Source organism: Sturnus vulgaris, chromosome 6 (assembly GCF_052056855.1).
Source record: "Sturnus vulgaris isolate bStuVul1 chromosome 6, bStuVul1.hap1, whole genome shotgun sequence".
Lineage (NCBI taxonomy): Eukaryota > Metazoa > Chordata > Aves > Passeriformes > Sturnidae > Sturnus > Sturnus vulgaris.
In genome coordinates, this window is record NC_142248.1 from 38,243,783 (window position 1) to 38,270,210 (window position 26,428).

General features: G+C 52.5%; 1 protein-coding gene across 1 annotated transcript; it reads left to right on the forward strand.

Moving 5' to 3' along the window:
- Positions 1 to 2,773: 2,773 nt before the first annotated feature.
- AMN (amnion associated transmembrane protein) lies at positions 2,774 to 24,594 on the forward strand. Its single transcript, XM_014871929.2, has 12 exons — positions 2,774 to 2,890; positions 4,959 to 5,077; positions 5,192 to 5,236; positions 15,449 to 15,536; positions 16,993 to 17,228; positions 18,734 to 18,871; positions 18,951 to 19,059; positions 20,095 to 20,177; positions 21,023 to 21,209; positions 21,728 to 21,902; positions 23,970 to 24,072; positions 24,322 to 24,594. The coding sequence occupies exons 1-12, from the start codon at positions 2,830 to 2,832 to the stop codon at positions 24,415 to 24,417; spliced, it is 1,440 nt and encodes a 479-aa protein (XP_014727415.2). The 5' UTR covers positions 2,774 to 2,829; the 3' UTR covers positions 24,418 to 24,594.
- Positions 24,595 to 26,428: the final 1,834 nt, after the last annotated feature.

Here is a 26,428-nt window from a genome sequence, read left to right on the forward strand (position 1 = left end):
CAGATTGACTGGATATTCAGCTTCAGCTCCTGACCAGCCCTGAAATGAAGCTGTGCCTCTTCCAGCAGCACACACAGCTCCTCTGCCACCAGAGCCTGGTTCTGGCAGTATAGATGGTGCTGTTGCACTCAAGACTATCTTTTTAAATTAAAGGAAATCCCACGTGGGGATTTTCTCTGGTTGATGCTAGAGGCTGCCTGCTTTAAGGGCAGCCATGAGATAGATAACAGCTAAAGGTTGTCACCTGCCAGGGCATTTCTCCTCATTTTGTTAAGCTTAGCTTCACATTCAGCAATGCTGCACTGCGCCAAGGAGACTGGCAAACACTGTGGGCCTGGGTATAGCCCAGCTCCCAGGGGGTGGCTTCAGCACTGGGGGTTTGGAGCCAGTTTTTGGCACACCTCTGCCTTCTCTCCTCTCTTTGTTTGAGGTGTATAATACAGTCACCACAGAATAATTTTTCCATGCATTTAATGACTTTCTGGGGACGGTGCCATCGCTGCTTGGCTGTTTGGAGGGCTGCAGAAAGCTTGTGCTTGTGGGGGCAGTCATCCACCTTGGGGCCTGGTGCCCACACCATCACTGCTTTGGGCTCAGCCCTGGGCACCTCTTCCAGATGCAAAGTGCTTGTACTGGGGAAAGTCCTTTATGTTGCAGGATACAACTTTTAAGTGGTGAGGAGAGATGCAGTTGTGCAACAGGTAAATTCTGAGAGATGCTGGATGTCCCTGAAGGGCTTTAGGAGGTGGCTCTGCTGGCTGGCTAAGGGGAGCAGTGGTTTTGGCTTTGATGCCTGTTTATAACTCAATACTGGGAAGGTCAAGCATCCACTGAGTGCTGTTTCCCCTCTGTGGTGGTGATGTTCTTGCCCCCCCTGCCAGGGGCATTGTGGAGAGCCAGCATGGGGGAGCAGACGGATGAGCAGGCAGCAAGGAGTAAAACGTGCTGATCTCTGCATTAGGACAACTGCTTTAATTTCTGGGGACCCTCTTTTCAACTTTGTTTCACTCTCCCTGTAACCACCTGACCCAAACCTGCAGCCTTGTGTTGTGCCTGTTTGGTCCTGAGGCACAGCAGCATCCTGGGACAGTAGCAACAACAAAAGTTGGGATGGAGAGGAGTGTGCTCCACCCATGGGGAGAGACCTGCATTGAGGGCTGGGTTATTCTGACAGAGTTATTCAGCAATGCTGCAGTGAGCACCTGGCCCCAGTAATGTTTTGCTGTAATTTCTGTCATTCCTCTACCCTGCCCTGTCCTACCCTAATGCTGGAACAGGGACTGTCCATCCTTGAGCAGGGTTTCACAGGCAGGTTGGGGATTTTTGAGCTCTGCCTGCTTGCCAGATGAATTCCAGCTCATTTTAAATCAAGTGTCAGCTTTGATGGGACAAGCAGCACTGAGAAGCAGCATCTGCAGAGTACAGAAAGTAAAACTAAGGGTGTGGAGCACATCCCAGCACGCTGGGTTTCCGGGGCTGTGGCACTGCTCTCTGCAGGGTCCATGACTAGTTTTTCCCATCCTGGCTGTGCTGCAGGATGCTGAGGCTGCAGACAAGCATGCACCTGCCCTCTGCACACTGCAGTCCTTTCTCCAAGCTCTTATTGCCAAGTATCCATGATTTATAATTTTCCTCCTTCTGTTAAAATACAGGACATCTCACTGCAGCCAGCATTCACCCCGAGAGTCCCCTAGGAGAGATTTGTGAATGGTAATTAGAGTGCAGGAGCCTTTCACCTCGAGGACATCTCTCAGCATTGAGCTCCCTGGGCAGAAAATGCTGACTGTGTTTTGGCTGATGCCCAGGCTTAGAACTGCAGCTCTAAGGAGCTTTCTCTCCTGGGCACCTCAGTCTGTCTGCCAAGTTGGAAGCTAGGAAGCAGGAGGAGTACGAATGGTGGGATAAGGGTGGTTTGCTTCTCACTCCTGCACTCCTAAATCCTTGCTGGTGTCAGGTGAGAGACAGCTTCTTGTGGTCTGTGACCCTTCCACTGGATGACCCTTCCAAGAACTTCTCCAGCCTCCTCCTGGTCTCTAGTAAACCCCTGCATTCACCAATCTTCTGCCCTTGCCCTGCTGGTACCAGTGTCAGCTGAAGGGCAGCTGAGCCCCACTGCTCTCTCCTGGCCATGAGCCTCTGCCACCATCCATGCTCTCCCCCCAGCTTTTTCTGCCCCAACACACCCTTGGTGCAGACGTGGGCCTGGCCTGGCATGCAGCACTGCTCCAGGCTGTGGCAGACGACAGGGCTGGTGCAGTTCCTCTCCTACATGCCCATGCCCTGGTGCCGCTGCCAGCAGCCCCCGGCAGTGCCACAGGAGCAGCGCGGGGCTGGGCTGGCGCTGCCGGCTAATGATCAAATCAGCTGGTGGCCAAAGTACAATTACGGCTCGTGGCTGGGAGCTGCTCCCTTCCAAGCCAGCTAATTGACCATACACGGAGGCCATTATTAGCAATTACCAGGTAGCCGCTGTTCAACAGGGCAGAGTGGCGTGGGATGTGCACGCAGCGTGGTCACCTCGACACCCTGGGCCGGACCTGGATGGGTGGGGGGAGTGTGGGTGGCCAGGTTTGGTGAGCCAAGCTGGGCACAGCCCCACTCTTGCCTCCCCAACCGCTTCCTCGGTGGCTCTCTCAGATTCCCAATGGATGCCAAGAAAACAGGAAGGTTGGGCAAGGAGCTGGGGGCGAACCAGCTCCAGGAACAGAGCGGGGCTGATGTTCGTGCTGGGGGAAGGCTGCCTCCCATCCCGGTGAACTCCCGGGCTGATCCCATCACGTGCCCCGGGAAGGGGCAAGGTCCAGTTGGGCAGGGATCGCGGCCCGAGGGATGGCAGCCGGCTGCCAAATGAAGCTCCTGCTCTTCCTCTTGGGTATCCTGAAGCTCCTGGGTGAGTACGCCCAGGACCCGGCCGCCGTGGCGAGCAGAGCTGACCGCTGGGCGACCTCTGCATTTCGCGTGTGCTCCCGGCAGGCCTGGCTCGGAGCAGGGCTGCAGGCTCTGTCACTCACAGCGTAGCTGCAGGCAAAGGGAGAAGGCATTTCCAGCCGGGCACGGGGAAGGCGGCAGGGATTGGGGCTGGGACAGCCGTGCGGAGCGTGCTGAGCCTCTCATCTGAAGTCAGCAGCGCTGCGCTGCAGGACACGCTCCCTGCTGAATATGCATGTGGCTTTGATGTTCAAGGACTGCGCTTCCCGGGAGACAGGGCCGATTAAATAACACATTGGTATTTCCAGGGCTGGGGAGGGTGCAGGACTGCCTGGGGCAAAGGAATTGCTCTCGGGCCGGAGGAGCAGACTGCAGCCGGGGGGGATGCGGAGCCGTCTCCAGGCTGTGCCCGGCTCTGAGCTCGCTTTTCCTACGGGACGTGAGACTTTGTGTGATGGGGCTGGCAGAGCCTTTCGAGCTCTGACCTCTCCATACCCCAGCTTCCCGGGGCGGCAGGGATACGAGGGAACCGCAGCGAGGACGGAACAACATGCCATTACTGTCTGGGTGCTTTATTTCGTTCTTAAGCTCTTTTCTGCTCTGAGCCAGCAAGGTGTTTATGCTCACAACACTGCGAGCAGATACTTGGCTCCAGCTCTTACCACCGGTGATGTTCTTTTCCCTCTCGGAGGGTTTCGAACAGGACTCGGCACGGGTGTGTTCGCTGTGCCTTAGGGCTCCTCCAGGCAGCCCGGCATGAGGCAGGGGAGCCCCTCTGCGCCTTGTACCTGGACTCCAGGACTTTCTGGTTAAAAATATATAGTTTCCTGTTCATCTGGAGATGGCTAGTACAGCCAGCGGTCTCAGCAGAGCCCCTGGCAGAGTAAAAGAGCGCAAATTGTGAGGTTTAGGTTTTTACTGACTCCAACACAAATTGCACCTCAAGGTGATCCCTGTGTGCTGATAGAGCCTCTGCAGGCACATTGCATCACATCATTCGGAGTAGCCGAGCCCAGGCTTTGTGCAGAGCACCTTCCTCTGTCGGCTGGAGTCATTCAGAGCCCCCCTCCCACCCCAGGCTGTGCCCTCGTTCCCTCTCCAGTGCCTCAGTCCCTTCCACCACGGGCTTTCAACGTATCTTGCAATTTGATGGGTCTTTCTTCTACAGAAAAGATGATCCATTAAAAGGCAAAAGTAGAGGTTTTTGTAATTTTCTCTTCTATGTCTCATATGCACTTGCCTGAAGCCATTTAATTCGGGCTGCTGGAGATTCATTCATCTTCAGCTGAACACGCATCCCCTGGCCAAGCCTGGGCAATGTCAGGATGGGAGGCTGCTCTGCTGTGCTTGTGCAATCAGAGAGGTCAGAATGAAAATCCCCTCTGTCATGTCCTGTCTCTGGCCAGCAGGCTCATCCCTGTGAGGCCCCAAGGGCAGGACTGCTGCTGTCCCAGGAAACCCCAGGGGGAAGAACCCTGTTTCCCAACATGTTTAAGCCTCAGGCTGAAGTATACCATTGAATCCTCCCTCTCCAGCTCCAAACGCATGAAACCAGCCCATACTTGTGCTACATGTCCCATAGCAAATGCCCTTTCTTCTCTTGCCCTTAGTGGTATTCCAGCTCTTCATGCCCACTCTGGCATTTCTGGAAACCAAAGGTTGAGGAATCTTTACTTGTTTAATTAGTCTGAGTGACAACAAACCCCCCTGCAAGGATTGCTTAACTACCACGTGTATGTCATTGTTACCCTTTGCCTGCAGGACACTTTCCTGCCTTCTGTCTGCCTGCTGAGTGTTTGCCCCTTGCTTCTCTTCCTGTCTGGGTGGCTAGAACATCACCCAGACAAAAAAAATTTCCCCGTGTAGAGAAGGGCTGTGACTGCTCAGCTGGGACAATGCAGGAGCTGCTCTTGGGTGGAAAATCCCCAAATCTGGCCTAAAAATGCTAAGCCATCCTAAAGCACATCCCAGAGCAGGCTCCCAGTGCCTCCCATGGACTAGGTTAAACTGGTTTTATCTGTTTCTCCCAGCTGCCACTGCTGCCGTGTACAAGCAGTGGATCCCCAACACCAATTTTGAAACCGCCTCCAACTGGGATAAAGGCAGAGTCCCCTGTGCCAGGGATGTGGTTCACTTTGAGAAGGACAAGGTATAGACATTTTAAATTTATTTTTATTTTTGTTTTCACAAAACACTGTCAGGCATTGGAAAAGCTCCTTTACCTGACAGGCCAAAGCACACTTTACTCTTGCTTTTCTTACAGGTTGTCTCAGTCTTCGTCAGGTCTCCCCACGCGCTGACAGACATGGTAAGGCATGGTGTGCAGGGCTGTGAGAGGGTGGGCAAGGCAGGGCCAGCCCTGGAGCTCTACCTGCTGGCACATTCCCCTGTCCCCCTCTCCACAGAATCATAAAATGGTTTGGCTTGGAAGGGACCTTAAAAGCCATCAGTCCCAACCCCCGCCATGGACAGGGACACCTTCCACCAGACCAGGTTGCTCAAAGTCCTGCCCAACCTGGCCCTGAACACTTCTGGGGATGGGGTACCCACAGCTTCTCTGGGCAACTTGTGCCAGTGTCTCATCACCCTCAGGGTAAAGAATTTCTTCCTGATATCTATTTCTTCCTAATATCTAATGTCCTACTGTCCTCTGTCAGTTTAAAGTCACTCTATGGACTTTGACATTTTCCTCCATGGTCCAGCCAGACCAAGGATGCCTCAGCTGGGGCAAGGGACAGGAGTCCTGCAGCAGCCTGGGTTTCTCTGTACCGTGGAACCAAAAATCCCATTTCTGTTTTTTGTTTGTTTGGTTTTTTTAATTAGGGGAGATGAAAGAGAGTACAGCAAAACCAAATTTCATTTGAAAGAAATTGATTTTTGCTCCTCAAAGGAGGATAAAATCCCCTCTATGTGATGGAGAGCTTGGCAGTAGTTGGCTGAGGAGCATCAACCCACAGCATTGCTGACAGAGCAGGCACTAGCCCTGGGCAGACGCTAAGTGAAGCTGACATCAAAATATCTCAAAATGAAAACAAACTGTTCTGGGAAATCCCAAAATGTTGCTTGAGAAATTTTCTTTCAAGTGGCATTGGGTTTTATATTCTTCTGTGGTATTATCAGTCTAACTGTGGCAGGATGGACACGACACTGTGCTAGAATGTGTTGAGTGATATAAGATTGGGAAGGCTCAGCTCGGAGGGGTTTCTGAGCAATCTGGTTTTGCCCCATGTGAGGAACTCTGCCCCAGAGCAGGCTGACAGACAGCCATGGGCTCTCAATCTCTGTGGCTTGGAGGGTAAAATTTAACAGGGAGGAATTAAAGGGAAAAGCAAACCCACTGCTCCAACCTGCCAGTGGGGGATGGGTCACCAGTGAGCCCTTTCTCAGTGCTGGGACAGGAGGAGATGGGCTGGATCCTGTTTGGAAAACCTCCTCCTCTAGTCCTGATGAGCTTGTGGACCAGTTTCCTCTCTCAGTTTTAGGGCAGCTTTTCTCTTTTATTGGCCATTAAATTTGAAGAAGCCCTTGAAATTTATGTGGTGTAATTTGTTCAGGCTGTCTATGCCACTAATAGTTTTGATGCTTTAATAACGCCATGTGCCACATTTAATCCCTCTACAAATATTTGGGGAAGATACTTTATTTATATGGCATTTTAAATATGAATTTTTGAAGGAAAGAATGTACTGGGGAAATACGTACAAATATAATGTAATAAATGATGTGGAATTTACCCAGAGAAGAAAAGAGCAAAATACCACTCCAGTAGATTTTATTTTACTTACAGATGAATGTATAATATTTCTAAAGTGCTTTCATCAGAGGCCTGCAAAGTGCATAATTGCAGAGCAGCGTCAGTCATTACGGCTGAGCCTCCCGCAGCCAAGCTGGAGAGGAGCTGAGCAGAGGAGAGGGAGATCAACACAACCTTTGCACAGCACAAAACATCCATGGCCCTGCCCCCTGCTCAGGTGGATGGCTCCTATTGTGACTGAGGGGTCAGAGTGTCCCAGTGACCCCTGGCTCATCCCAGTCAAAGGATCCAGAGAGCTGATGGAAACCCTCTGCTGGGGTTTCTCTTTCTCTGGGCCTCTGCTGCTGGCAGGCAGCTGCACAGGGTTACAGTGAATTTTATTGTCCCACTGCTGTGCAGATGGGGAGGACTGTAGGGGATCCATGGGGGAATGAAGCACCACATGGGCTGTGAGGGCACCATTCCCTTCCTGCACTGAATTGCACTGCAGGTGAGGAGCCAGCCCTGCCTATAACCTGTACTGCAGTTCACACCTTCCTTCTGAGCATCACTGCCCCAGTGATTCCCTGTGAACTGTCCCAGCATGTCTCTTAGTGGGGTGGTTAATATTTCTTTTTAATTTCAGCTCAGGCACTTCCCTCTGGTTCACTGCCCTGCTCTGCTGTCACCAGGTGATACAGGGACTGCCAAGGTTAGGGATGAAAAAGAAATGAAACCTACCACCTGAGCTGGGCTGCCACTCATGCAAATGGCATAAAATTTGGCAACCAGCTGGTTAGAAAATGAATTGGTCATGAGGCTTTTTGCAGAGAGGCTGGGCTGCACCTGTTCGGCTGCCAGCCACGCGCGCTGGAGCATTAATCACTTAAATCAGCAAGAATACATTAAGCTTTAGAGTCACCATGGAGATGCTATACAGCCTTTGGCCAAAAAAAAAAAAAAAAAGCAGGATGTTTGCTCTAGTAGCACAGAAGGAAATTCACAGCTGAGGAGGGATTAGGCTCTCTGTGACTTTCATGAAGATAGTGCCTGCTGTGGGAAGTGTAGGGGAGGATGCTTGGTGCTGGTGGTGGAGGGACAGCATGAGATCTCCCATCCCAACTCCCCAGCTGAGTGGAGTGTCAGGCAGTCCTCCTGTGTCACCATCGGTCCTCTCCTAGACATTTTTGTGAAAGCTCACTTCTGTATGGTGAGCTCTGCAGATCCATCCCCATCCATCCCATGTGGGCACCAGATGAACTCTGCAGATCCCTTCCCATCTATCCCGTGTGGGCACCAGCTAAGTGCTGTGAGATGCCTTCTTGGGAGGAGGCTGTTGGGGCACAGAGCCTGCCTGCCTGCTCAGAGCTCACCCACTGAGCACCCAGCTCAGCAGTTATTTGAAATTTCAAATGGATCCCTAATTCAGTCACACACTAAATCCAAATCCAGCTTAAGCGTAAGTGGCTTTGATGCACAACTGTTGTGATTAGGCTGGATTTTCTATGGTATTTAGCTGCCTAAAGATGCAGATCAGTATTTAGCCAGCTTTCAGAGGTGCCTGAGACGAAATGTGCAGAAAAGATGGAAATGGAGGTGATGATGCCTGGCATGGGTGCTCCAGGGCGAGGTAGATTTTGGCTGCTTGTCTCCTGATGGGGGAGAAAGACTCCTGGGACGGATAGGACCCTCTGGCTATGGCTGTGCTTGAAAGGGAGCCAGGCCAGGGCATGGCTGCAGCACTGAGCCTGGTGTTTGCCCCATTAACACCAGCCCTTGTGCGGTTTGTGCCTGAGCTGGCCAGCAGTGACATAGGGGCCAGGGATGGATGCTGCTGCTTCTATTTTTGGGGTTGCAGGAGTCGGGTTTATATACATGGACAGAGCAGCCTTGTGCGACCCCAGGGTCAGACACTTGCTGGGGTTACTCAGCAGCCCTGACATCACCTTCCCAGCTGTGCCCCATCCCCGAGCTCTGCTGTGGGGCAGCATCTGTCCATACCCCCTCCCTGCCTGCCCCACTGGGGCTGCAAGGCTGGGCAAGGGTTTGGAGTGTGTGGGGCACTGGGGTCTGACCAGGGACACCTCCCCCAGCCTTTTATTTTTAGCTGCCTAATTGCGAGAGCAGAATGTACTCGGCTTTGCTGCAGGATGCTCCCGCTCGGTTCCTGGCAGAGATTGATCTTGAAATGCCAATTGCTCTCCAGGGGCACCGGCTCTAATGAATTGCCACAGTTCGCGCTAGTCCCAGGCACCGGTGCTCCCTCCCCCACCTCTTCCCAGACAGCAGCGTAATGAAACAACCAGAAAAGGGATTATTTTTCCTTCTCCTAAGATGAAGGTAAAAAATTTCAGGGGAGTGTGTGCCAGCACATAATTCCAAGATGGAATCCTGCAGTCTTTTCTGTGTCAGCATTCACACTGAAGGTGTGTGCTAGGAGAGGAGTTTGGTAAAACAGCCATTTACACTCATCTTCCCGAGTCTATTTCCTCATTTCAGGCTGGTTTCCAGCAGGAGGAGTTACTAAAGTCTGTGATGAGCAGTGCAGCTTGCCAGCATCCTGGGCTGTAGCGGATGCTGGAGCCTGTCTGGCTGGGAAGCTGCTCCATGGACCGTCTGCCATCCCTTCACTGCTGGGCATGGCCCCTCTGCCCACACCTCGAGCCTCTTCCTGGCTTTCTCTGACCTTGTCTGCAGAGAAGAGTTCAGGGAAAGGAGCTTAACTAATCTGAAATAAATTTGGCAAATGGCTTTAAGCTTTTCTGTATTTTCTGCATTCGTAGCTCAATGTCTTCAGCTACCCAAGGGGCTTCCCATGTCCCTGTGACACCTGATTTCTGTACAGTGTCAGGATCTGTTCAGCTAGAAGTGTGTACTGGAGATCTGCAATCAAGTTAGTGGGCTTTTTAGGTCTGTTGTTTGTTTTTTGTCCTCCCATGGCTTTCACTGGGCCCTGCAGGGTGGTTTGGCAGGGGCTGTGCCTGCCAGCACCCGTGTGGGATGGCCAGGAGCTGTGGCTTCTCTGTAGGGATGTGCAGGACTGTGATGTATTGGGAACCTGATGTGTCAGGCCACTCCTGTGCCAGGGGATGTGGTGGCAAGGCCAGGCTGGGCAGGGGCTGTGAGAAGCCCGTGTGCTGAAACACAAGCTAAAACGTGAGGAGCAGACACAGCAGGGCAGCTGGCTCTGGCATTAATGACAGCACGGCTGTGCTGCTGCTGCTGCTGGGCAGGAGGGGAGGCAGAGCAGCCAAGCACCTCGTTAGCTTGCAGGGGATGGCACTGAAATGATGATATCCCCTGGCACACTGCTCCTGTGCCCGTGCTCCTGCCTGCTCTGGGTCACAAGCAGAAGGGTGAGCTATTACTGGGATCAGAGCAGGGCTGTGGGCATCCCCTGCCACTGCTGGTGGGGTCCATGGACAGCAGCACCAGCTTCTGTGCCCCAGGTGTGCTGCACCAGCCTGCATGAGCAGGGGCTTCATGGGGGCACAGGCTGCATTTCTGGCCCTGTTTCCTTGGGAAGCTAAAGCCCCATTCCTCATGGGACCATGTGCCTGAGCAGGGAGGTCTTTGGGCAGCTACCCCAGCAGCAGGTGACCCTCCTTGGGTCTTGAGGTGGCAGGAGGTCATCCTGTCTGGCCAGGGACCTGTACTAGCTGCTGTGGGATCGAGGGCTGTGGCAGGAACAGGCTGGCTCTGGCAGAAAACTGGGGGTGTGGGGTGGCATGTGTGGCTGAGGGGAAGGACATTGTCCTGAGGGTGCAGGTAAAAGCTTCAGCTGGACCAGAGGGTGAATAAATGAAGCCCCAGTAATGAACCCAAGAAATGCTGCTACAAGTGAGCCCTTGGCAGTGCTGCAGAATTGTCAGAGGGATTCACCTGTGGGTGAACCTGGCCCTGTGCCTTTCTGGGGTGTCAGCCAACATCTGGATATCACCCAGGAACCACCACCAGCTGTGCTGAGACCCCCAGCAGGCACTGGGAAAATCCTGCTGTTCCCAGCTGTGGGCAGAATGGGCAGAGCCCACCCGCCTGCAGCCCCTGCTGCTGTCCATGGGCTGCCACTGTCCCAGCAGGGCAGTACTGGGAAAGATGATATGGAGATCATTTCCCTTGAGCAGTATTGCTTGTGGTGGAGCAACAGCCCACCTGCATCCTATCCCAGCGGTGTTTTTCAATGGAGGGCCAGAAGCACCAGTGCCAAAGCTGCTCCTGGGTTGGGTGCCAGGCAAGGGGATGTACCCAGGGGCTGATGGCTGCTGACCTGCCTGCTGGAGCAGCCGTGGGTGCAGCACTGTGGAGCTCAGTGTGCCTAGGCAGTCTTAGTATTGAGTGATGGGGATGGTGGCACCATCCCATCCAAGCAAGGAATTCAAATGCGTTGATGCTGCAAATAAAAGCAAGGCTGGGGGAAGACCTGGCTGCAGTTACAGGTGTTGTTCACCCACACAAGTGCTGCATTTTTCCTGTGCTGATGATGGTGACATTCCAGCCACAGTACTCCTGTCAGTCATCTCAGCCCAATCCTTGTGACTCAGGTGGAGCCAGGATGTGCTAGGGGCTGGTTAAGGACATCTGACTGGAAAGCCATCTCTCAGGACTTTGCTATTTTTTTATTTCACTTTTTGGAGGTTAGTTCCTTTTTCACTTATGTATTGGGGCAGCAGATTCCTTCTGGTAGTGCAATGCTGGGTCTGGTCCAAGAGCCACGTGGGGGTTTTTCCTCTTTTTTTTTTTTTTTTGGCTGACTTTGATAAGAAAAATGATGACTGTGTTTCAGTTGTCATTACACTTGATAATGATAACCAAGGAGATAAGTGATTTACCAGTATCAGGAATGGGAAATGACTAATGGGACTCTAAGCACTCACTGTATTAATGGCCCTGGAATACAGGTTGGCAGGAGGAAGGGAAAGCAGATGAAACTGCCAGCTTTTTGGCTTTGGTCCATTGGTACCTGTCATTGCTCAGTTCAAAATGTACTTGGAAAGTGGCCCAGCCTGTATGCAATTTCCATACTAAATTCCCAAAGGTAGAAAACCACTGCTCAACCAGAGTCTCCATTTGTCCTCTGCAGTGAGCCGAGATGCTTAACTTATGTTAGGAAAAAAGAAAGGGCAAATTATTTACAAAGATCCACTGGATAATGGAGACACTCCTGAAACGCTGCCCAGTGGTGAGAATCTCAGGCAGGGCTGGTGGTGGATGTGCAGTGGGCACGGAGCCATAGCTGCAGGCCCAGCCCCAGAAATTCCTGTGATGAAGCAGAAGTACAGAGCTCTTATTGAACTTCATGTCTATGGAGATGAGGTGGCTCTGTCCCCTGTCTTGCATCATGTTGTGTTGCATCTTAATTCCAGGGCTGGTGCTTGCGGTGTAATCCCAGGGTGTGAAGGGACATTATGTGTGCTCATTCTCATTTCCATCTACATGAGCAGATTCCTCTGGGCTTGAGAAGTCCAGCCAGCTTGGAATTTTGGCCTCAGCCGTGGAGGGGGATCTCCTGTGGTGGCTGGAGATCCTGGATCTTGTCCAAGAGAGCTCAGATGCCAATGTCCCCAGAGCACAGGTGCTGCAGGCATGGGGCAGATTTGACATGGGGCAGATTTGGCATGAGGCAGATTTGGCATGAAGCATTTCTGCCAGCTCTCCTCTTGAGCAGAACTGGTGCTGTGTCCTGCTGGCCCATCCAGACCTGCTCGCCCTCCCAAGCACAGGCAGGATGCACCACTTCACTTGGTCATGGAACCAGTGTTGTGCATCCGTGTGTGCATCCCTAACCGAGCAAGTTATCTTCTTGTACCTCATCTCCTCTCTTACCATACTGAACTCAGCCCTGCCACGTGAATCCTTGATGTATTTTCCTTCTCTAGTTAGTTTGTGCAGGTCTGAATGAATAATCCCATTGGATACAAAAGCTTATGTCCTGCATGCCAATGGCCCCTGGCCTGTATCAGCAATAGTGTGGCCAGCAGGAGCAGGGAGGTCACTCTTCCCCTGTACTGGGCACTGGTGAGCCCACACCTTGAGTGCTGTGTCCAGTTCTGGGCCCTTCAGTTTAGGAAGGACTTTGAGACACTTGAGTGTGTCCAGAGGAGGCAACGAGGCTGGTGAGGGGCTTGGAACACAGACCCTGTGAGGAATGGCTGAGGGAGCTGGGGTTGTTTAGTCTGGAGAAAAGGAGACTCAGGGCTGACCTTATCATTCTCTACAACTTCCTGACAGGTGGTTATAGTCAGGTGAGGATTGGTCTCTTTCTCCAGGCAGCAGGTAACAGAATGAGAGGACACAGTCTTAAGGTGTACTAAGGAAAATATAGGTTGGATATTAGGAAAAGTTTTTTTTATGGAAAGAATCATAAAGTACTGGAATGGTCTGCCTGGGGAGGTGGTAGAGTCATCATCCCTGGATGTGTTTAAAAAAGACTGGATGTGGCACTCAGTGCTATGGCCTAGTTGAGGTGTTAGGGTATGGGCTGGACTCAATGATCTTGAAGATCTCTTCCAACCCAGTGATTCTGTGATTCTGTCATCACAGGAAGCTCTGATCCATGGCTGTAGTCAAGGTGGCAGCTACAGGGGAGAGAGCTGTCAGGCAGGCAGGGATGAGAGCAGGGACTTCCCATCCCAGTTGTCTTGATCCAGTCACAACACTCATAAATGCCAACTCCAGCAGCCTGGGAAAGCAAGCAGAGCCCAATCATGGTCCTGCTGTGTAACCATCCCCCTCATCAGCAGCTGCTGCCTGATTTTCCTTCTTACACCCAAAGATCCCTGCAGCTTTGTGTCTGAGTGCCCAGAGCTGACTGCTATGAAGAGCTGGTACCCTGTGCTGATGAAAGGATCTGCTGCATCCCTTCCAAAGCCCCACACTGAGCAGCTCAGATGGGTCCCAGCAGCCAGGCCAGCCTGCAAACTGGGCACCCAGGGGTCCAGGCTGCAGTGGCCCAGCCGGTCTGGGAGAAGGGACTGGGCTGGAAGTGCTGCTGGCACTGGCCTATGGGTGACAGCTGGCTGCTCCAAAATGTCCTATTGCCTGCTCCTGCCTGAGCTCACAGGAAAACAAGCCAGGGCACTTGAAGTGAAGTACAGCATTTTGTGGTTAAAGCTGGTAGCATTGCTCTCATCCAGCTGAATGCAGGCCAAGTCTTGAGCCTCAAAACAGACATGTTTTGATGGCTTTTTCATCTGCAGCTAAAGGACAGAATGCCTTTTGTATCCTGGCAGACCTTTCAGCCTTTTTCAGTGCTTCGGTATTGGACAAATTTTCTCTACTGAAAAGCAATAGAAATTCAGAGAACCTGATGGCAGGACAGAGGCTGTGGTCTGATGGAGCAGTGTCCATAGGCAAAGGTTTCTTCCTGGCTGGGGGGGAGACTCTACACCCTTGGGACACGTGTTGCCCCAACCTCAGTTATTCCCAGTGCCATCCCCTCTTTTCCAGCCCAATGTATGGCATTTCTGGGTCCAAAGCAGCCACCCTCTGCTCTCCATCCTGGCTTCTCATGGTTCCTGAACCAAGAGAGGCACCAGGGCTAAGGCCTTCAAAGCACTGCACCACCAAGGCACTAAATTTCTTAACAAGTGCCTGCCTACAGTTTGGGGGTGATGAGCTTTTTGCCTTGTTCACCTCGCCCAAGCCTTCCCCGTGGTGGCCTCTGAGTGAGACTGAGCATCCTTCAGGCAAGTCTGGCCAGGGACAGAGCTATTATGGCCACCTGCAGCAGTCAAAGTCTTGCTTTCTCTAACCTACCTGAATATTTAAAGATCAATTAAGTAGATGAAACCTTAAAATCCCATTTAATTTTTTCTGCCTGAGCACAGGACCCTGTACATTGGCATAACTGAGTCCTGGAGGGCTTTCAGCTGCTGTTAGGGAGTGATGCTAAAACACTGGACAGACAAAATTAGAGAAGGGAGCCTTGAGCACCACTGACTCTAAAATATTGTAAGAAGCCATGACTTTCCCTCTGCAATTTCTAAATGTAAAATAAGATGGGCTGGGCTGAATAACCTGTTTACTGTAGATGAGTTGCTTGAGCTGATCATTTGCCAGGGCCTGCTCCAGAGTTAGCAGTGCTGGTTGGTGACCCAAGTGGCCATGGTTTCTTGCTGAAAAGGTTCCCATGGCAGAGCTGTGCCTGTTGAGGTTTGTCAATGGCCATGCTGAAGCCAGATCAGTACCATGACCCTTGCTACCTGCTGGTGATGCCCTAGCCAACAAGAAGAGGATCTGGCTATGGCAAGCTGCTCCAGATGCCACTGTGTATTTCCCTTAGCTTGTGCTCAGTGCAAATTCACTACCTGACACTGTACCAAGCATAGCCTGGGGCCCTGAGTTATATTTTGTGGGGCAAGCAGAGCCCCTGGAGGTGGGAATGCATTAAGTGAGGGGGCCTTTGGCACTTGCAGAGTAAGGTTGGGTTTTTCTTGGTGTACCAACCATGTATAAATCCATTCCTGAGCTGCTGTGAGTGTGTACAAGAGGAGGGAGGAACTGTGAAAGAGCTTATTTTGCATTTTCCTTTCCTTGCATCTCTGAATGCTTTTCTGTGTTATGGAAGACAATGCCACACTGCCTCTCTCCATTGCAGGATCCCCGTCCATTATCCAGGAGCTGATACTTTCCCATTTACATGGGGCACAGTAAGGGTAGCTCCTGATAACTGTAAAGTGCCTTGGAGACTGTGAATGTAATAGGCAGCCTAATAATTAGCAGTGTTATTTGATTACAAGGCTGGGTGGCTGGCAGCAGGACAGTAACACTCTGCATCCCTTCATCTAGTACCTGCCCCTGAGTGGAGAATTCGTGCTGGCAGCTGGTGCAGCATTCACAGCTTTCGATGGCAGCTGGGATCCAGGCTGTGACTCAGGTATTTTGTGCCCAAACCAGGCATCCCATCAAGCCCATGATGAATCATGTAAATTCAGCCCAAATACCTCTACAAAGGTCCTACCTCAGAGCAAAGTGAATCACTCCTCTTCAGTACTTACCTTTTCTTTGATGACCTCCCTCACATCAGATCCTTTTTTCCTCGTAGATCACCTGCCTTCTAAAAAGGTAATTATAGTAGGGAAGCCTTTGAAGTTGTAGCAGAGAGGCAAATACTGTTTGTATTTTCTCCTGCCTATTAAGCATGTAGCCACATCAAAGCCCTTATTTTCTCTACCATGGTGTTTCTAAGGAAAACCAGTTAGGAGGTACACACTGGTGAGCCAAACCATGGCCATCACAGCAAGCTAGCCTTTGGCCCCACAAATGCATCCTCCCCTTCCTTCCCAGCCTCCAGCCCATGGCTGAGACAGCAGGTTTGTGTCATTGGTGCCTGCTGTTACCTGAAAGCTATTTTCTAGGGAGGTGTATTTTGGGTGCTTAAGAACTACCCCATGCTTCCAGTGGCAAGTAGGTTTTTGGTTCCTCTACAGGGAAGGAAGCATTCAAGCAGAGCACCTGTGCCTGCACTCTGAATGGAAATAAAAAAAAAAAGAAAAAAAGAGAAAGAGAGAAAAAATCTAAATCAATCTCCCCAGAGCAAAGATTGTAGCTTAAAATTGTCTGGAGCCATTCTGAAATCCTTCATCCCTATCATTTTTTTGTTTTGGGGCTGTTTGCCCCCCAGCAGGAATGCTCTGGCATCTATGCTTGGCACTGGGCTTTTCCTGCTGACCATGCACTCCTCCCCTGAAATCAACTGGCTCTTCTGGGACAGCTTTCACAAATGGCCTTCTTTAAAGCACTGTTTCAAAATTAATGCAAATGATTCAATCCCTAAGTACCTGCATGCTGGCTGAATTGGTAAAGGTTCAGCTGCTGGGAAGAGAGAGAAGGAATCAGGGCACTGCATGATGAGACTAACCAGCAGAGAAATGGTTAATGGTTAAATAATTGATAGTTAAATGGGGCACTGGCTTTGGGGTTACCTGCTGCAGGGAACAGGGCTGGTCAGATTTCTGCAGACCTGTCAGGCTGCTGGGAAACTGGGACATGAATTATCATACCCATTTTTATCAGGTTTAGCTGTTACTCAGCATTCAGGCAGATGTTTTCCTCCTTAACCAGAAGGATGAGCTTTAAAAAATGGGGACGAAATATCCTGTGGGATCTGGGCCTGGAAGCCTGCAGATAGATGTGGGATATGGGCTGGGACCCCAGACCTGAGCTCTGGGAAGCTTTGCCAAGCTCTGGGAAACGCCTGCAGTGGCTGCCCCTGAGGGTGATGCCAGGGCCAGCCCTTGGCTCCCTGCCCATAGGGTGAGATCCTTCAGCCCAGACACATCTGCTGGGGCTTTGGGTTTGTGTCATGCTCAGCCTTTTCTATCCTTTTCCAGGTGGAACAGTGAGGTTTGCTGATGCTGAGCAGCATGCCTGGTTTGACCCCACACTGTGGCAGGATGTTCTCCCCAGCGGGGAGCTCAAGGCAGCCGGGCCCATCTTTTCTGTGGATGAGGAGCGTGTCCCATGCCGCTATGATGATGTTATCTTCCAGCCCCAGACCTCCTTCAGGGTAAACACCGACTCCTCACAGCCCGTGATTCACCTCCGCAGCATCTCCATCATGGGCCAGGTAAGGTGGGGAGGAGGGGAACTGGCTGCACACCTTCTCAGCACAGCTGGAGGTGGGGGAGCAGCACTGCTCAGGGAGATGGGGCACACCCGTGGGGCTGCAGCTGCATGAGCTGCTGCTGCCGTGGATGGCCTCGATGGCTTTTTGCATCGACCAGTTTGTTATTGCCTCCCTCCCTGCAGAGTGGGAGCGCAGGCTGTCTCACTGTGCATGTTTAAAAAGGGCCAACATGCACGGGTCGAACCACCAGCAAATGGCAGCTCCTGTGGCTCCCAGGGGTCTCTCCCTTCCCAGGCACGTGTCTGCAGCCGTGCTGCTCAGGGACCCTCTGGGGACACCTCTCTCCTGCCCCCGACCTTACCATGGCCTGTGGCCCAATGATCATCTCCCAGCTTTGCTTCAGCAGCGCTCTTTAATTGATTGGAGGGATAATTATAGAAGTGCTGGCAGCCTGCTGTGCCTCAGCCCGGGAATCAGGCTCCCCACGAGCCCTGTCCCTCCTGGTCGGAGGAGCAGAAGATCACAGGCGCTGCAGCAGTAAACACAGGCTCCTTCCAGGAGTGGGAGATGCGGCAGGCGTTTCATAAGTTATTTATTATTTCTGCTGCTGTGCTGGCTGGGATCTGCCATTTCGGGGCCAGGCATTAGGTAGCTGCTTTTTGAGTAATAGACTCAGCCTGTGCCCAGGCGGGTGCAGGCGAGTCTGAGCAAGGCAGAGCCCCAGTGGAACTCACCCCAGGCACACACAGCCCCAGGGATGAGAGGTGGATGCTCTTGGGTGCTCAGAGTGATGTTGGCCCTGCTGATGCCTGGGGACTCCCCCATGGCACATCATCCCCCCCAGGGACCACTGCTGGCTGTCCCTCAGGGCAGGGGCTGCTGCTGAGTGATGAGATGGAAGGAGAAGGTGCTTTTGTGATCATAGCACATTTCCTAAGAACTGACCTTATGAGCTTCTCTATCCCTTTGTAGCCAGCCTACTCTGTGCTCTGTGATGACTATTTTCACCCCAGGGCCTGAGAAATCTGCCTGTTGTGCCAGAGCATGGAGACACTTCCTGTGGAAGAGAGTGGGTGAGGGAATCACAGGTGACATGGCACGAGGCTGGTCAGTTCAGCTCAGCCTTTGCTAATGCCAAGCACATAGAAATTCTTCCCAGATAGAAGGAAAACAGTTCAGATCCAGCCCCCTTCCTCCCAGTAGTGAAAAGCTGGTAACTTGAATTCTCTGAGCCAGCAGAAAGATGGAAAGCAAAAGAAGAAAAGGCCCAGCTATCTCATTGTCATTGTTTTTGGTTTTAGAGAGAGTTTTCTGTTGGTCCAAGGGAAAAGATGGAATGGGTGTATTGGCAGGGTTTTCCTGCTGCATCATTGCCTGCAGCAGGGCTGCCCAGTGGCGGCCATCAGATGTGACACCAGGTGTCCCAGCAGCGTGGCTGGGTTCCTGGGGACAGCACTGGGACCTGTCCTGGATACTCACCTGCTTTGCTGCTCTTTCCTGCACAGGAGCTGAACACCCCATCATCCTGGGCTGGGTACCTGGGGGGCCCCTCTGCCCCGCTGCAGTTTCATGGCAATGGCACTCTCCAGGTGACAGGCACTGGCTGTCCTGACAAGTCTGGCTGTGCCTGTGGGAACACCCTGGTGAGTGTTCCCTTTCCCATTCTGGGGCTCCAGTGCAGTTTGTGGGGTGAGGGACTGACGCTGCCCTTCTCTCCTTTAGGATGGCCCCCGCATCTGCGCAGCCCTGCTCAGGGCATCAGGGAGGCAGTGCCCAGAGCCAGCGTGCCAGAGCCCTTTGCACCCCCTTGGCCACTGCTGTGGGGTCTGTGGTGAGTGGGGGACACGGCCCTATTCCTCCTTCCTGCCATACCAGCTGCTTCCCTTGGCTCCATGGGGGAAAGTTGGGTGCAGGGGGTGCTTGCTGCTGGTTGTGAGCTGAAATTTTGCTGTATCACTGCTGCCAGGGGTCGCATCTGTGGGTCCCATGTACAGATCCCATCGTGCCACCTTCCCAGCACGGCTCTCTGAAGAGATCCTAGCTTTTGGAAGTCTTTTCTGAGTCGCAGCCCTTTGTCCCTGCTTCTGGTTCATCCTGTCAGGATGTCACAGCTCGTCAAGCTAATAGGGCTCTGCTGAGTTTATACAGCTGAAAACACGCAGAGGAAATGCAACCTTTTCCACTGTAATGTCAGCTTCCCAACAGCCAGCTTGTTTAATTTAATTTAAAATAAAAGCATGCAGATTGACAGCATTTTCTCTGCAATGAGTGCTCCTCCATTAATCTGCATGATATGTTGCTAGGGGCAATTTTTCATGCACAACTGTACCTGGATACTTGGTATCCAATATGTGGTATGTCTTGCCAAATTCATTAAAATGGCACCATATGTTTCTCCAATGTGCTCCTAAAAGCATAGTCTCTTACAGTCTTTAGGACAATTTAAAATTTCAGCAAATGTTTTAATTGTATTTTTCCCAGGAAAATATTTGTCTGCATGACTGCAGTGCAGTGGTGCAGGGAGCAGAGGTGTTCCCTCCTCAGCCTCCCCCCCCAAAGCCAGGGTAGTGCTGCTGCACCACAGCCTCATGGCCCCAAAACTAGGGGCATGAAGAGCTTCCCAGAGGGATAAGTGGGAGAAAGCTTTCCAGGGAAAGCTTCTCTCCGGATTATGTTGGAAAGCCAAACGCCTGTCACCAAACCCACTGACGAAAAAGACCAGCGAGGGAGGTTTCTCTCTGAGCCCAGACCAGTTGCACAGGGCACCAGAGGGTCCCAGTGCCTTTTGTGGCAGTCAGAGCTGTGCTGCTGTGGCTGCTCTCTGCCCACGCGTGGTGACAGTCTGGTGTCTGTTTTCTGGCTGCAGGGGCCACCATTAACCTGGATTTCACTCCTGATTTTGACCTGCAGAAGTACCAGGACAAATTGGTCCAAGAGCTGCTGAGCCAGGTACATCAGCCTGTCAGACTGGGAGGGGCTAATGAAACCACAAGCCACTAGCTACATCTGCCAGTGACTTGGTGCCTGGGGTGCAGCTCACTCCCCACCACCCTGCAGTGACCTCTTGGATGTGCCTGCTTGCTATGGGGGCTCAGGGCAGGAGGAGCTGCTGACATGCAATGGGGAAGGATGCAGGGGGACTTGCAGGTAACCCTGCCACAGAAAACAGAGGAGGTCAGGTCTAGGTCACAAGGCAGCTCAGTGCACCCAGCTGGGACCCTGCAAACCTGCAGCAGGCCATTCCCTGGCCTCTGGCTGCTTCTCCATTCCCCAGCAGGCAAGCACTGGGTGGGTGACTGGCACTGTCAGCTCTCAGATGCTCCACCAAACACCGCTTCATGCTGCTGCCTGTCAGACACAACATGACCTCGCTCCTCTTTGCCAGGGGCTGCTGGGGAGGAGGTGTGCTCTGCCTTGCACTGGGAGGTTCGATACCAGAGTATTGCTCTATTGATCCTGAGCTGAAAGCTGTCTGCCTGCCCTCCTTACAGCCACACATCTTAATACAGCTTTTAATGGGTGTGATAGATGAAATTGCTTTCTCAGCATGCTCTCTGTGGGGGCTGATTGTGTGCTGAGTGGGTGCTGGTCACAGCTTGGGAGAGAGGGGACGTACAAGCCTCTCCTTTGGGAAATGCAGTGGTGCTGCAGTGACAGGGTGGCAGCTCTGTGGTGGGGCTCACATGAGGGTTCAGGTGGGCCTTGCAGCTGCACCCATCGTGGCTGTCTGGAGATGTGACTAATCTGTGCCTACCCTCTCCCGGGCTTTACGTGTCTCCTTGTGTTTTGGGCAGCCCAAATACGCCGGTGTGCAGATGGCCATATCCAAGGTGCACAAAGCACAGACCTTCCTGGGCATCACGTCCCGAAGTGCCACTCCTCTCATCCAGATCGTGCTGATTGATGACAGAGCAGGAGTGCAGGCGGGCACTGCAGCAGAGCAGCTGGCAGCAGACATCATGGAGAGCATAGCACAGCATGGTAACACCCCTGTCCTGCTCTGCAGCTCCCCTGCAGTGCACCCAGACCCACTGCTGGCCAGAGCTTTGTGTTCCCTGCCACGCATGTCCAGTGGGGTTTGAATGTCTCTAAGGATGGAGATTCCACATCTCTTGGCAGTCTGTCTCCACAACTGACCATCTTTGCAGTAAACCAGTTTTTTATATAAATACTTAGATAAATACAGGTATTTAAGTGGGATTTACCATATTCAGTATCTGCCCTGTCACTGGGTGCTGCTCTCTGCAGCAAGGATGCTGCTTGTGGAGGCAGACACTGATGGGCATACAGGTCACAGCCAGGGGACCTGGTGGTCATTGTATGGGTGGCAGACCCACAGGGGCTTGTCCTCATCGAGTCCATCTACCTGTGGATCACATCCCTGTTCCCAGGGAAGGGTGATCAACCAGGCAAGAAGGACCAGACCCAGCTGAAGGCTTCCTTTGCCATGGATGTGAGATGTGTTGCCCTGTACAATCCTCTTCCCCATTTCTTTGCAGGTGAAGCTCTTGGCATTTCAAGTGGCAAAATGGAAGTGGCCACTGGCACCACTGCCAGTGGGCAAGTGGGGAGCCACCCAGTGAGCAGGATCACAGCTGGGACAGTCATGGGGCTACTCTTCAGTCTCCTGCTCCTTGGAGGGATCCTCTTTCTCTACAGAAGGGGAAAGCTGAGGTAGGGATGGGGCTTCTGCCAGCAGCAAATATTCAGGCTGCCTCTGCTTGGGAGCAGCTGCCAGCCCAGGCTGTCCTTCCAGTCTGGCACACAGGGGCACACGGTGCTGCCCAGAGCTCCCACAGAGAGGGGCATGGCCTGGCAGCCTGCTACCCCTACACCACTGTTCACAGAACCTCAACGTGGTTTGGGTTGGAAGGACCTCAGAGATCATCTTGTTCCAACCCCCTGCCGTAGCCTTCCACTGGGCCAGGTTTCTCAGAGCCCCATCCAGCCTGGCCTTGAGCACTTCCAGGGATGGAGCATCCACAGCTTCCCTGGGCAACCTGTGCCAGCGCCTCACTGCCCTCACAGTAAAGAGTTTGTTCCCAGTATCTGATCTAAACCTGCCCTGTGTCAGTCTAAAACTCGTCCTTGCTCCTCATGGTTTACTGGAGGTGAGGTGGCTGCAAGGCACTTCTGTGCTCTTGGACTGTGGCTTCATTCTCCTCCCTGACCAGGAGGAGCTGCCTCTTGGCTGGGTGCAGTGTGCTGGGGTGGAAGCAGGGCTGCTGCAGCTCGGCTGGAGCTCTGTACAGCCTAGTCATGGTGCCTGGTGACATCTCCTCTTCCTTAGCACCATTAGCTTGCAGCCCTGCTGGGGAGGGGAGGACTGAACCTGCCAGCTGCTCGATAGAAATGCCTCAAAATAATGCAAAACGCTTGTCCCACAGCTTCATAACCAGTAAGGGTAGAGACAGCACCCAGAACGAAGTGCAGCCTCTGGTGCATTGCTTGTTCACACTGCATGGACTATGGAGTGCAGGTCCCAGGGGGGGGCTGGAGGGTGCACCTGGCTGTACCACAGCTGGTCAGAAATATCCCTTCTCCATCACCTTTTCCCTTCACAGCTTGGAGATGAGACCTGGCAGTGATTAGGGCATCCCAGCAGTGCCTATGGCAGGTGCTTGGGGCACCCACCTCTGCTCCTCCCACATGCACCCACCTTCCCGTGGAGGGTTTTGCAGGGTTTTTTGGCTGCCTGCTGAGCCACTGTGGGTTGTCTCACTTACCCAGCTGTGAGCAAGTGGGGTTGACTTTGCACACTTGATAACCAGGAGCCAGGAATTGCTAAAATTTGCACATGCAAAGTGCACCTGTGTCTGTCAGGTGCTGAGCTCCCTGGTGCTGGGGCTGCTGTGTCACAGGCTCACAAGTCAGGTTGGTTGTTCCCTCCTCCTTCCTCCACTGGGATCTTGTCACTGTGCAGTGGCCCTGGCCAGGAACACTTGCCCTGCTGCTCGACACGTGCTGACATGATATTTCCTAGCAGTAAACCCATTTAATTTCTAAATAAAACTCCCAGACCCATAATTGCTACTTGATGATTTATCTTTCACTGATGCTGCTTTGGATGCTGGACAGCTCTGTCAGCAGGAAGGAATTTTGTGTAGCTACAGGAGACAGAGCTGAACATGAGCACAAGGCCTGTCCCACTATTGCTGCAGGTCCCCCTTATTTCCTCTGAAAGGGAAATAAGGGCAGAGCTTCCCTCAGAGCTCCTGAGGTGATGTACATGGACCTGCTGCTGAGCCCACATGCAGCAGGGCCCAGTGCAGGGGAGTGCTCAGTGACTGGGACCCTTAGGATAAAATAAAGAAAATAATAATGAAGAAAGTAATACAAGTAGTGATGGTGATTAAGATGAGAAAATGATAACATGATAAAAAGAATGATGAAAGTAATTAGTACTTGTTGAGATTGCAGTGGGAAGCAGGTGTCAGCTCTGTGGTAATTCATTTAGGCCACAGGGAAGGAATGATTGCTCCAAAGTGAAGCCTGTGCTGGAGTTGTCTGCCTCTGCAAACTCCTCCCTCCAGAATGCAGGTCCCAGATCTCCAGGCTTAATGATTTCTGCTGGGTACAGCAGCTTTTCTCTGGGAAAGGGTACAAATATCCCATTCCAGTAAGAGCCTGACGTTTTGCCCCTGTATCCTGTCCCATCCACCTCCTAAAGACGCAGGGTTTGAGCTGGGGGAGCTGCAGGGCTGGGAGGGGTGTGGATGGTGATGCCCAGCTCTCGCCCAGGTTGCCTGCCCTGAGCCTGCCCCAGCCCTGGCACAGACTGGAGGACCCGGTGTCCCCTGCACCAGCCGGTGACAAAGGCTTCGACAACCCCGTGTTCAACGTGGTGAGTCCCCACTGCCAGGCACACCTGGGGCTCGGGGCCGTGGGCAGGAGCTGCTGGGTGCCCTGACACTCCTGAAAGCCTCTTGGGGTGACCCTGGCAGGGGCCCTGCTTTCCCCTCTTTGTCTGTGGGACATTCCCATTCTCCCTCAGGTCATCTCTCAACTGCTGCAGGGACTCAGCACCAGGTGGGTTTTGCCGAGGATTTTCTTCTCTTCCCCATGGGTTGTTTTTCCTCCCTTGCTGTTGCAGGAGCCTCCAGATGCTGACCTTGGAGAGGAGAGACCAAAAGATCTCCAGGTCTTCTACCTCAACCCTCTGTATGATGCAAGTGAGACAGAGACCTGATGGTGTGGGCTCATGCTGGGCGCAGACACCACTCCCTTGGGGACACCACCACCTCTCCAGCCCCCACAGCCCCTCACATCACTCCTGGTGGGATTTAAGCCAAAAGCAGATCCCACCTGAATAAAAGTATCTGTGCAGTGAAGGAAACCATAGCAAACCTTCACTGTTGGGACTCAATCACATGGACGTGGCCTCCTTGGTGTTACTTCTGGGTTTTAAACTGCATTTTGCAGCTGTCAGTTCTTTTTAGACAGTTCAACATTGAGATTTGGGTCTCAGATGTATCCAGAGGAGTTGCTTTAGCCAGCACTGTGCTGGATTTGCCCCAGGGCACACAGCAGGTTGAAGGAAGCATCCCTGGATGCATGACAGAAATTCAATGCTCAAACACATTTTAGAATATGATCCAGAGCCTTCAGGGCCTGGACCCATTAGTTGGAAAGATGTTTTTCTTTCCAGTGCTGGGGATGTCTGCTCAGGGTCCCCATTCCTCCTCTCACTCACTGAGTGCTGGTGGAGTCCTGATTAAACAATTCCCTCCCCAGGGAAGCTTCTGGAGCTTGCTCCTTCCCTCTGTGCCTGGACTGATAGATAAGAAACCCTCTTGGACCTTTGGGGATTTATTCTGTTATTTCTCGAGGTGAGAAAGTCTTCTCAAGGTAGAAAGGGAAGGAAGTTTGATGCCAAGGTCCTCAGGAAGGGATGCAAGGCAGGAGCTGAGGGCTGGGGACAGTCACCAGCCCATCTCTGATGAGGGTTGGGGCAGTGGCACTGAGGAGCCTCGTTAGTGCTGGCCTGTGTCAAACACCATCATCTGCCCACAATGTCAGGCAGTGCATCTTTATGGAGCAGGGCTGATGGGTGAAGTGGAAATTATGGATATGTATGCAAATGGATGCAAATTTACACTCTGCTGGGTGTTCAGTAGGACTTGTTGGCATATTCCATATGGAAGCAGCTATTTTAAGTTTATAATATTTTGTTCTAGTCTCTGGAAGACATAATCCCTTCTCAAAGGCCTGGGAATTCATCATTAGGTGCATCAGAGCCCTGAGGAAGGGCAACATGCAGCATGTGGTGGTGGGACCAGCCCTGCCCTCTGGAAACAGGAAGGACAAAAGCACGAGGCAGGCAGGGAACCTCAGGAGGGCTCTCTGAGCTCCTGCTTGCTGCGTTGAATTTGGGAGTGGAGCAGAGCCAGGAGTTGTTCTGTGCTCAGGGAACACACACTCCTGGGATTTCAGCATGCACACCTCTCCCGAGGGGGCTCCTCCACCAATACTGGGACAAAAAGCAACTTGCCTGAGCAGGAGTTTCCACTGCCTCTCTCAGGCACTCGATTGCCGGGTGAAATGCTCACCAGCCGTGTCCAGAAGCAGAGGAAGCCATCAGCCTGCAGCAGCTGACATGGACATGTTGGGAATACTCAATCCCCACCATCCCATGGTCCTACAACCAGTGCATCACTGTGGGGAGCAATGACCCAGGGACAGGACCCAAAACTCACAACACACAGTCACTCCTGTGATGTGAGCCCAAGGTAGATGCCCACCCCAAACCCTCCTGCTGACCCCACAGGGCGGGACAGCACTGCATGGCCAGGGCTGGGTGCAGCTCAGCAGCTGTGGTGTTACCATGGTGCCTGTGAGAGAGCCACATCCTCTACCAGCTACATCCCTGCTTTCTGCCTGGGAGGGCCTTTTTGTGTTCTTTTCCCCTTTCACATCAGTTCATTGCAGGTGGCTGCATCTCCAGCCCAGAAGTCTTCAAATACACACACACACACACACACACACACACATTCAGGAATTTTCTTCCTGAAGCCAGTGCCGTGCTGCATGCTGGAGATCTCTGCACCAGGCAGCCCATCACACAGCACTGCCCACACAAAGAAGGGGCTCAGGGCTGACCCCCAGGGAGCCCTTGGCCCCTCGCCTCAGAGCTCACTGTTTGTGAGTGTGGCCCTGTGTTTGGGCCTCACTCATTGTGTGAACTGTGATGTGAGGATTGG